The sequence below is a fragment of the Salvelinus namaycush genome, chromosome 9 (genome assembly GCF_016432855.1).
Source record: "Salvelinus namaycush isolate Seneca chromosome 9, SaNama_1.0, whole genome shotgun sequence".
Taxonomy (NCBI): domain Eukaryota; kingdom Metazoa; phylum Chordata; class Actinopteri; order Salmoniformes; family Salmonidae; genus Salvelinus; species Salvelinus namaycush.
The window spans coordinates 44,919,565-44,931,951 of NC_052315.1; the positions used below are offsets into that span (position 1 = coordinate 44,919,565).

Consider the following 12,387-nt stretch of genomic DNA (forward strand, 5'->3'; position numbering starts at 1 on the left):
GGGTTGTAGACTCCATCTCATGCTACCACTAGAGTGAAAGCACCGCCAGCATTCAAAAGTGAACAAAACATCAGCCAGGAAGCATAGGAACTGAGAAGTGGTCTGTGGTCACCACCTGCAGAACCACTCCTTTATTGGGGGTGTCTTGCTAATTGCCTATAATTTCCACCTTTTGTCTATTCCATTTGCACAACAGCATGTGAAATTTATTGTCAATCAGTGTTGCTTCCTAAGTGGACAGTTTGATTTCACAGAAGTGTGATTGACTTGGAGTTACATTGTGTTGTTTAAGTGTTCCCTTTATTTTTTTGAGCAGTGTATTATTTGGCATGTCTGTATGCTGAGAATGAGTTGAGTGGCTATCTACCGGTAAACACTGTTGTACAATAATCTTGTGCTTCTGCATCTCAAATGAGGCAGAAAGAGGCTTCCGAAATATCCGAATGGCACAAGACAGATATTAGAAATGGCCTGAATGGATGTAAAAATAAACTATTCAATAAGAGTCCTCTGAAGGGGACAGTCTGTTTCAGAGAACACCGAGTTCATCATGTGAACAAAGGAATAAATAGCTCCTTCATTAAGTCAGCTGGTTATTAAGGCCTGTAATGATCAGAGGAGGGCGATTGTTTAGATGGTGAGTGTCCATGTTTGAAATTCAGATGCAGTGGCTCTTCACTAATGTCTGAAGAGAGACTCACCGTCTTGTTTGCGTTTCCCATTTTGAATTTGGAATTGAATTCATGTTGACGTGAATTAATATGCTCAAGTTTTAAAACCTATTAGTTGTAGATTATGAAAATATTTGTGTGTTGAACAAAATAAAGGGATTTTACTGAGTATCTCAAAGCTAATAGAGAACCAGCATGTATGTAACAAACATAGAGGAAACAGAGAGCTGAGGATGACATCATACTCCAGGTGTAACATTGTAAATCAAATAAAGCTTTCTTGGGGCCAATAGACTATATAGGATGTAATAGTAAGTAAAGCCGTGGAGAATGGTGCCAGTAAATATTTGCGCTTAGAGAGAAATGAGAGACAGAGACTCCATTGGTAGGGTGCTACTGCAATCTCCTTAGTTTGCCCCAATCTCTCACACCTGTCAGGAGGTAGGCAGGTGTTCAAACAAAGCCTCAATGCTACCACATCAGACCCTGGGGAATCGCACATACACACACATTCAAACACAAAACCATATCCTCGGCTTCACTCATGATGCGTATACTTGAATGTACGCATCATTAAAGTTGTTTGTTTAGATGTAAATCGTGTTTTCTGTGACGCTAAATTGTGTGGACAATAAAGGCCGGGAATCAATTCGAGACGGGTTATAGAGCAGCGCATTGGACAGCCGACAATGCGCCTTTTAAAAAGCATCATCGTGTGCGCATGTGCCATTAAACTCACCCAGAACTTGACCAGGAAAAAGGAGTTGTGAGGGCCCTTTCCAAAGAGCTCCTTCAGTCCTCCCTTCTTCTCTGGGAACTTATCGTAGATCTGACGGATGTCGACAGCCTCCAGTAGGGCATCGCTGTACGAGTAGTTAGTCTGTCCGATGTGGGCAAACAGGTGCTTGTTGTACTGACGAGAGAGTAAAACAACAGGTTTAAATAGATCCCTTCTATTGGCATTTTTTATGACTTCTCCATTACCTTAAGGGCCAGTTTCCCAGACACAGATTAAGCCTGGTCCTGAACTAAGAAACGTTTTCAATAGTTCATCTCCATTGAGAATGCATTTTAGTCCAGGATTAGAGTTAATATATGTCTGGGAAACCGGCTCTAAAAGTTCTCAATCCCTCTTGACAAGGTCGTCATATCAAAATTATATGAATATTTCAAAATGATTTTATCGCGTCATGTATGATCTGACAACCTCTTCAGAAAAGACAGTTTTCTTTTCAGGGTTGTTTTAAAGTCACAGATGTGCACAGGCATAGCAGCATAAATACTGGTCTCGGATAACTCACTACCCCAAGATAAATGTCTGCTGTCATAGAACACAAGCAAAAAAGCAATAGCTAAGAAATAGTGACAAAATGACAAATCGGCTGTGCCAAGGTAAACATAGATTTTCCAGAGTCACTTAGGTATCACTTTGGTATTTGGAGGGATTCTGCTTTGCTTGTGACATTATTGTCCTTGTTTTACCTTCTCTGTCTGTGAGTGTGTGTGAAGACATGCCCCAGTTTGAGGCTGTACGGTTGACCTCAGGAATTGGCACTAGTTTGACCTGCTTTGGGATGCTGTCTGAGAAACACCTACTGGTTTACCCTGGTGTGTTTTACTATGTGTGGAAAGGAATACAGTAGGGCAGGTACTCACAGAGTCAGGGTCTCTCTGCTGCTCCAGGAAGGCAGAGAACTCCACCAGTCTGAGTTTGGTGGTCCCGATGGAGCGGCCCTGCCAGGCTGGGGCTGTAGGCGTGGGGGCTGTGGGAGGCTCGTACGCTGGGCAGGGTAACATACAACACCGTCAATTCACTATCCACCGTTTACCGACACTAACATCCCACCCCTCACTAACGTTATGAACATTAGCTATAGCAATAGTAGCATTGGCCATGTAATAGTATTAATGTACTGGTAAATAGGTGCCATTGGAGTTTCTTTTGAGCGTTGGCCTGAGAGGAATTGAAATGAGCTGATAGAGTGGGTAGGGTAAAAGTTCTCTCACCTGAGATGGTGGTCGTTACAGCTGTCTGGATGGGGTAGGCCTGCTGGGCAAATGGCTTAACGCTGAAGACAAAAAGACACAGAATCAGGAGGTTGACCTGGGTAATGCAATAATACAAAGAATGAACTGGCTACATACCAGTTAGACCAGTGGTCACCAACCTTTTTCTGGGCCAAGATCACTTTCTGAGTCAAAATGCATGCCGAGATCTACCGCTCGGATTTTTTATTAACATGACTTTAAAAAAATGTAAGCCTACGCAACATTAACCAATTAAAAACAGCTCTGTAGCATTGAGGTTTGTGCAGTAGGCTATAGGCCCAATACATTATCACCGCATACTGGCTTTGCTTGAATTGACCTGCCAATGCAGTGTTGTTTGGGAAACATTTAAAAAAAATATATATATATTTCAACATTTTGAGGTAGGCTATATGATCACACCGGTAATAGATCCATTGTTGTATTACTTGTGAGGCACAGCTGAGTGAGCATACATTTAAATAATTTGCTTTTTATTTTATTGGGCTGATGGTGCCTGCATCTGATGGTCAGTCTCAGCGGAGGGAGAGAGCAGCAGACTGAGGGTCCGTCTCTCAACATCCCTCCGCTCTCCCTTTCCTCCGCTGACACTGACCAAAAAGGGACACCGTCTTCCAGCTGATGGCGAAATTCGAGTCGCACCGCATTATTTCTGCCTCCTGCACAAATTCATGTTGTTACTCCTATGAACAGAGAAAGTGAAATATTCCTGATATTAAAAGAGACCCAAGCCACTAATAATAACAACAACGCAAACCTATAGATACATTTTCCTACTCATTCATTACTGCTGCAGTGCTTGTTGTAGCGCTGAGTGGAAATAGGAAGAATGCTAATTTTATGGGTTATAAAAGTGTTGAATACAAAGTGTTGACAGTGCTGAGTAAGAACCTAAACATGAAGTCACTCATAAAAACATCAGTTCTTTGCTGTATTTGTTGACAGTATCTCTCTAGTCATGGTTTTAAACGTTTTGAAATCTCACAGTAACAATTTTGCCGTAGCTTTCTTTTATGCCACGTTACTGCAGACTGGGTCATCTGAGCAATCTGAAAGACCAGCGGTAGCATAGTGCACTTGATTTCCTCTCCAGGCCCACCGGGAAGGCAGAGTTTGTACCTTCAGACACATGAAATGGCAACAGTTTGCCTACCCGGCACGCAGGGCAGCTGAATTGGCTGCACCTACCACCAACAGCCCGAGACTAATAAAAAAAAATAGGAACACAAGGCTTTATCATTGGGTTTTTTACAGAAATGTTTGGCAATCGACTAGAAATGCCTTGGAGATCAACAAGTCCGGTTGGTGACCACTGAGTTATACCATCAAGCAAACACATTTGTTATTACTTATTACTTCATCATCTTCTATTATGAATAACAAGACAAGCATTAGGACTTCTTACTCTTGTGAGGATCCAGGCTGGCCAGTGGATATCATACCCTGCCAAAACTAGGGAAAAGGAGTAGATGAATGAATGGACAATCAGGATGGCACAACGCACATAAAGTCCTTTGTCAATTGCCATATTTGTCAATTGTTACGAGAGATGTGTGTTTAGTGACGGGTGTCTTACCCCTGCCGCCCCAGGGAAGGTGGGTCTTGGGAAGCCTGGGAGGCCAAGCTTGTTGTGGATGGCGGTGGCAGAGACGATCTGAGCCGAGGACATGGAGGCCATACTCTGCAGTGCCTTGTCCTTCACACTCTGGTCCTTCAGCAGAAAACAACACAATGACTCAGCCAGAGAGTGGTGGGCCAAACAACAAGCAACAACAGCCAAACACACGCACACAACAGAACTCTTTACAACGCCAGCAGGCGAGGACATGGATTATCTGAAAAGACCACAGGAACACCAAGACCGCCTATACACCTGAAAGGAATGTGCTATTAAGAGTACAGATTTCTATTGCTCTTCATACTTCTTCTCTCTCAGACTGGTGAATAAAAGCACAGAATACACATTGTGGTGTTTTTGAGCCTGTGATTGAATACCAGACCATTTCATGCATTTATCTTCTAAAGGCAGAGTTGGTCTTCTATGAAAACAAACAAGGACATTAGGGCAAGATTGTAGTGTACACTGAACTTTGGGGGGAAAAAAGGCACTCTGGTGCTTGAGTTCTCTGTTAAGTGTCATCCTCTGACATGCTGTCATTTAAGTAGCATTTCTGTTAAATTTTAAAAGCATATGTAATATATGCCATTTAGCAGACGTTTTTCCCCCCAAAGCGACTTACAGTCATGATACATTTTACTTATGGGTGGCCCCAGCGGGAATTGAACCCACAACCTTGGGTGTTGCAAGCACTATGTTCTAACGACAGAGACACACGGGACAACATGTGAATTTGTGCAAGCATGGGTTAATGGAATGCCTCACTGCCATTTGCGTGAAAGAAGACTTGGGAGAAGACGAGCATGCTGGCGAAGACAATACACTGAGATGGAGTGGATACAGTGAGATGGAGTGGATACAGTGAGATGGAGTGGATACAGTGAGATGGAGTGGATACACTGAGATGGAGTGGATACACTGAGATGGAGTGGATACAGTGTGATGGAGTGGATACAGTGAGATGGAGTGGATACAGTGAGATGGAGTGGATACAGTGAGATGGAGTGGATACAGTGAGATGGAGTGGATACAGTGAGATGGAGTGGATACAGTGTGATGGAGTGGATACAGTGAGATGGAGTGGATACAGTGTGATGGAGTGGATACACTGAGATGGAGTGGATACAGTGAGATGGAGTGGATACACTGAGATGGAGTGGATACAGTGAGATGGAGTGGATACAGTGAGATGGAGTGGATACACTGAGATGGAGTGGATACAGTGAGATGGAGTGGATACACTGAGATGGAGTGGATACACTGAGATGGAGTGGATACACTGAGATGGAGTGGATACAGTGAGATGGAGTGGATACAGTGAGATGGAGTGGATACAGTGTGATGGAGTGGATACAGTGAGATGGAGTGGATACAGTGAGATGGAGTGGATACAGTGTGATGGAGTGGATACAGTGAGATGGAGTGGATACAGTGTGATGGAGTGGATACACTGAGATGGAGTGGATACAGTTGATGGAGTGGATACAGTGAGATGGAGTGGATACAGTGAGATGGAGTGGATACACTGAGATGGAGTGGATACAGTGAGATGGAGTGGATACAGTGAGATGGAGTGGATACAGTGAGATGGAGTGGATACAGTGAGATGGAGTGGATACAGTGTGATGAGTGGATACAGTGAGATGGAGTGGATACAGTGAGATGGAGTGGATACAGTGAGATGGAGTAGATACAGTGAGATGGAGTGGATACACAGTAGCTGCTGGTGATAGATGCACACACACAGGACATACAATACCAGTCAAACGTTTGGACACACCTCCTCAAGGGTTTTTATTTATTTTTTACATTTTCTACATTGTAGAATAATAGTGAAGACATCAAAACTATGGAATAACACATATGGAATCATGTAGTAACCAAAAAAGTGTTCAACAAATCTAAATATATTTTATATTTGAGAATCTTCAAAGTAGCCACCCTTTGCCTTGAAGACAGCTTTCCGCCAGTCTATTCTCCATTGCTCGTGTTTCTTAGCCCAAGCAAGTCTCTTATTATTATTGGTGTCCTTTAGTAGTGGTTTCTTTGCAGAAATTCAACCACGAAGGCCTGATTCACTCAGTATCCTCTGAACAGTTGATGTTGAGATGTGTTTGTTACTTGAACTCTGTAAAGCATTTATTTGGGCTGCAATCTGAGGCTGGTAACTCTAATTAACTTATCCTCTGCAGCAGAGGTAAATCTGGGTCTTCCTTTCCTGTGGCGGTCCTCATGAGAGCCAGTTTCATCATACCGCTTGATGGTTTTTGCGACTGCACTTGAATAAAAGTTCTTAACATTCTCCGGATTTTTTAATTTATTTAGATTTTATTTAACCTTTATTTAACTAGGCAAGTCAATTCTGAACAAATTATTATTTACAATGGTGGCCTACACCGGCCAAATCAGGACGACTCTGATTGAGCGCTGCCTTATGGGACTCCCAATCATGTCCGGTTGTGATACAGCCTGGAATTGAACCAGGGTGTCTGTAGTGATGCCTCAACCACTGAGATGAAGTGCCTTAGACCGCTGCGCCACTCAGGAGCCCTTGGATTGACTGACCTTCATGTCTTAAAGTAATGATGGACTGATGTTTCTCTTTGCTTATTTGAGCTGTTCTTGACATAACATGGACTTGGTCTTTTAACAAATAGGGCTATCTTCTGTATACCACCCCTACCTTGTCACAAGACAAGTGATTGGCGCAAACACATTAAGAAGGAAATCAATTCCACAAATTAACAAGGCACACCTGTTAATTGAAATGCATTCCAGGTCACTACATCATGAAGCTGGTTGAGAGAACGCCAAGAGTGTACCAAGCTGTCATCAAGGCAAAGGGTGGCTACTTTGAAGATTCTCAAATATAAAATATATTTAGATTTGTTGAACACTTTATTGGTTACTACATGATTCCATATGTGTTATTCCATAGTTTTGATGTCTTCACTACTTTTCTACAATATATAACATAGTAAAAATAAAGAAAAACAATTGAATGAGTAGGTGTGTCCAAACGTTTGACTGTTACTGTACATTACACAGTACTTGGGCCTTTAGCAGCAGGACACAACACTATGGATCTAAGAGCAGGGACACCTAGCTTTACAGACGGGCCTGAAGCACAGCCAACAGTACAGTATTTTGAGGGTGGTACTTACCATACATGTGACCTGAATGCAAAGAGATGAGAGTGGTTTTACTCTTACAGCCCACTCGTCACACTTTGCTATCCGGACAAAACTAACTACTGTCCGTATTACAACATAGAATGATTACGTTGAGCACACACACAAACACACACAAACAAAGAACAGCTTCAGTGTTAAACGATGATAAGGTCATAGCTTCTGGCTGACTGCTATCTCCAACACTAAGGTGCTCATATACAATCAACAGCGAACACGTCTTGCCAGCATGCTTCTCTTATTGGCTTGCTGTCCAAACATCATGCAGGGAGATATTGTAGGTGCAATCTACTTTCAGGATCAATATTTATATATTTTAAAAAATTACATTAGCATTTAAACATTACAGTACTTTCTTGCAAGTTGATGTAAGATATTTTTCTTGAGTAAAATATAATATGAAATATTATGAAACTGAACATACAATTCAAGCCTTGATCAGTGAAAGAGAGAGTAGAACTATCACCTTGCAAAGCCATTCGAGTTCCGCTGAGCGGGTGTACACTTTTGTTAGTCACAGGAAGCAATAAGAAACAAGAGCAACAAACAGGGGGAAGCATGGGACTAGCCCATCGAATGCTAAACAGGAATATTGGATGTGTGGAATCTAGGATACTGGAGTCACAGCATCAGGCATCCCACCCATTACCACCGCAACAGAAACAGGAAGCTAGACAAACAGCGCTTGGAGGTCCAAAAGGCAGTAGCTCTTACCTTTAGCTTGGTGTGAAACTCCCGAGATTTCCGTCTGGCAAGAACCTGAATGTGACTGGAGACCTGTTGGGAGGGAGACAAGGGAACAGACGGTTACCATGGAGATGAAAAAGAAAAAGGGCCTAAAGCCCGCCACTGCAGGCACACACTCCTCCCTTGACAACTGCATCCAGCGCTTTCTTTCCTCCACTGTTTGACAGTGAAAAGTGCTATGCATCATGTTTTGATTCTCCTACGCATGGCCACACAGGTCAAAGTTCCTTCGCCTGGCCAGTAGTATCAGGTGACCTGCCCTCCAGCAACCTCTAAGGGCTCCAGAAAATGGCAATATGTGTACCTTAGGGATTGGACTGATGAGTCCTCTTACCTGCTTTCTTGTCCTTGTCTTTCCCGTTCTTAGTTTGATGTATCTCGCTATCAACTCATTGCGACCTGGGGGAAGAAACAAATCACTCAGGTTTGTGTAGGTAGTGGCCTCCTGGCTTAGGTGTCCACTCCAGACAGGTGTGTGTGTGGAGGGGGCCTGGTGGGTGATACTAACTCTAACCCTTGTTCACTTGGAGGGGACCATTTTGTTAAGGCAACACGGACTGGCGGATAACATGTGACCTCGGCCGAAAAAAACAGCATCTGGGGGGATTTAGTGGTGTGACCCTGCACCCAGCAGGCCCGCACTGTAATCTCCCGCTGCCCATGCTGGGGCCTCCCTACTCTCAATCACTCACACACTGTGTACACATAACATGACAATACGGGCATTCATGCAGACGCCCAATTCCCAGATCAAAGGCCCCCAAACGGCCAGCTGTAAGCATGCTTACTGCTGAATAATTCATTATTTTCACCAGCTTGCAAACACACTCAGCGGGACTTGGCAAAAGCACTAAACAAGCGAGAGGGAGAGTGACAGAGCGAGAGGGAGAGAGAGAGGGAGGGTGAGGAAGAGAGAAAGAGAGGGAGGGTGAGGGAGGAAGAGAGAAAGGGGGAGAGAGAGAGGGATGGTGAGGGAGGAAGAGAGAGGGTGAGGGTGAGGGAGAGGGAGAGAGAGAAAGGGCAGAGAGAAAGGGAGAGACAGACAGACAGAGGGATGGAGAGAGAGAGAGCCAGAGAGAAAGAAAGAGGGAGAGGGATGAGAGAGGGAGTGAGAGAGAGAAAGGGAGAGACAGAGGGAGGGAGAGAGAGAAGTTTAAAAACCCTCAACCTAACAGACCAAACCAAGAAATCCCTCCCCCATGATACTCATAAATTAGCCCACTATGAGTTGAGTAAGCTAATATCTATTTCCAGAGCTAAACAAAAAGAGTGCACTGCCAGAAGAGAGACAAGAGACAGAAGTTTCTGCACTGATGAACATTATTATTGTCAAATGTCTCATTAAGTTTCAAAGAGGTAACACTGCTCCATTTCCCTCAGCTTTCTTCTGAACTTTTATTCAAAACCAGCTCCATCACAGATTCCTGCTTTGTTTGTTGTCTCTGTAAAACCAGCCATTTAAGGGGGGCTGAACTTCCTGATTTGGCCTCATTTTCAGCTTGGTCTTTAAGAAATGCAGCGGCCATGACTGAAGCCAAACGAGAGTCTGTTGTGTGTGTGTGTGTGTTAGCACGTGGCAAGCGTTTGTACATTCACTCTGCCAAAACAGTACACAGTTACATTTGCTCACCCTTCTAGATAACTTGAAACAGTCTAACCAGGTCTTGTGTCTTGAAATTGCAGAGGCTAGCTAGTGCTAGCCAACTTCTTTCGCCAATTAGCTTCAGCCAGCTGGTGTGCAACCGTGGCAAAGTTGGTTTGACATTGGATAGATTATCTCTGGGGCTAGTTAGGCACCATCAATAAATTATACAATGTAAATGGGACAATATTTTCATGTTGCACATCTTTTAGTTGGCTCATAAATGCTTTCAATGTTTGTAAATACATTTCTATAATTTATAGTTGGTTTTAGGTTTTTAAGTCAGTTACATTTGGTGCTATTGACATTTAAAAAATATTGTTTACATTGTGTAATTTACTGATGGTCCCTATCTAACCCCATAGGGGTATGAAATGTCAAACCAAATTGACCATGGGCATTACGATCTGGCCGCTTGCAGCTGCGCTCTGAATTGATGATTACTTGGGTGCCGCCAGCTTTGGGCAGGATTTAAATAAACCAAACCAAATGAAAACTGTTACAGTAGTAACAGTACCCTTCATTCCATGACATAGACATTTTTCCTATCATCTCGCAAATCTCTGGTTTGGACGAGGCTGACTTTATGACCAGAATTATCCTATTTACACTTTGTAGTCAAGTTCGACACTAGAATAAATGTTTCTGACTAACATCGATGCCACATAGGCTGTTTTCAAAATCCGAAGTTGCTTTTTAGGAGCAGTCAATTTTTAATATCATTATTGCATGTGCCAAGAAACACACATTCAAATGAGTTCTCTCTGAAATAACATCTTATTCAAATGCCTTGCAAATCCGTCAAGCAAACTGGACAATATCTCCTTTCATTGGCTATCCCTTAAATAATAAAAAATTATGGAGAACATAATGCAGCCTACAGCAGAGGTTAGAGCAGGGTCAGAGTTAGGGTTAACAGATTGGAGTTGAGAGTTCAGTGGGTCGACGAGATAGAGTTTGTGTGTGGGTTGGAGATGTCTGACTATGTAGAGTTGGAGCTTAGAGCTCTCATTGCTATGGTTTGCCTGATCAGCAGACTGCTACAGTGCTACTTGACAGCTGATAGTGTGTGTGGGCAGTTCTGTGTTCCCATTTCAGCTCCCACTTACCAGGCTGACGGATGGGGCAGGACACTGACCCACAGTGACCCGGCCTCAGCCCTACTGATCCAGGCCAGGGGTTAGAGGTCAGGGGTCAGAGACAAAGGGCAGAGACACAACACCACACAGTACACACAACATAACCAGAGAGAGGTAGTTTAGCACCCTCCACTGACACCAACGGACAACTGACACTGAAATTCCTGGATAACGCAGGTTAGTGTTTTCGTGTTACACGTCGAAATTATTTGTATTGGTAACAACAGCTATAAAAATTAGATTTTTTTTGTGTGTGTGTGTGTGTGTGTGTGTAACAAGATCGTTACGTCTCTTAGCTGAGATCTTTTTAAAGCTCTCATTTCCTTTCCCGGCCCTCGTTTTAAGGATGGACTGACCATACCCCCACAAGGCTCTGCACTGCAGCATCCAGGGTGATGTCAGAAGACCCTAGAGAACACATTGGCATTCTGACAACCTGAGGATCACTCATACACTCACTCACTGCACTCTTCGTGTGGCTTTGCCATTAAACGCTCCTCCAATAAATGTCTATTGCCAGGCAATATGAGCTGTTTCCAACATCATAACAAGGGATTTAAAGGCTTTTCTCAGAGATGGTTTCCAAGTGTCATTGTGAATCAAGGCCATAAGGAAAGACAACTGTGACTTGCCCTGTTCTTGACATTATCAAAGTTGTGAAACACTGAAATGGAATAAAAACCAAACACTTTATAGGCAATGAAATGATCTTGAACCAGTTAAAGAAGCTGCCCTCCGTATTCTACAGTTCTATTCATTTTCTTGCATGTTGCGTTCAAGGTAGTGAGGCTAGCAACTTTAAAACGTATCAAAAGTATCAACTCCCAACATTACAAATCCCACAAAATATGCACACGTACAACAAAATGCCTCGTCTCTTGGTCCAGTGCTCAAACTTGTCGCAGGCACCCTCCTTTCATAGCCCTCTGACTAGCTTATATTTACACTGTGACGGGCGCCCTAATCCTTTCCGCTCTTTACTCCCCCTTCCCAGAATGCACTGGGCCCCAGGCAAGCCCCTGTCTCTCGGCGGAGCGGAGTGAGTGCAGGAGAGACCCAAATCCTCTGGACAATAGCCTGGCTGTCCCGCCGGCCATGATGGATGACTCAAGGGTCTCAGGCCTACATTAGCATCACAAAGGCCTAAGCCAACAATATGGAGCCTTTCAGTGGGAGGTCCCCTGGCTGGCTGGGGAGACGGGAGAGAAGCCCTATAACTACTACAGACTGGAACATTACCACGGCTAGAGCTGCTGTATCTTCACTCCTTCCCCAGGGCTCTGTCTGGTCCAGCCTCCATATTGTCACACACAAACACAGAGGGCTACCT

The 12,387-nt window shown here is 43.7% G+C and overlaps 1 protein-coding gene across 1 annotated transcript in view; it reads right to left on the reverse strand.

Moving 5' to 3' along the window:
• Positions 1–12,387, reverse strand: part of LOC120054122 (transcriptional enhancer factor TEF-1-like) — a 43,000-nt gene that overhangs the window by 4,454 nt on the left and 26,159 nt on the right. The window contains exons 4-11 of the mRNA XM_039001532.1: positions 8,611–8,675; positions 8,244–8,306; positions 7,503–7,514; positions 4,297–4,431; positions 4,126–4,172; positions 2,679–2,740; positions 2,328–2,452; positions 1,411–1,584 (exon numbers count right to left, since the gene is read on the reverse strand). Of these exons, the coding sequence (XP_038857460.1) occupies positions 1,411–1,584; positions 2,328–2,452; positions 2,679–2,740; positions 4,126–4,172; positions 4,297–4,431; positions 7,503–7,514; positions 8,244–8,306; positions 8,611–8,675 (683 nt within the window). The remainder of the gene's footprint in view (positions 1–1,410; positions 1,585–2,327; positions 2,453–2,678; positions 2,741–4,125; positions 4,173–4,296; positions 4,432–7,502; positions 7,515–8,243; positions 8,307–8,610; positions 8,676–12,387) is intronic.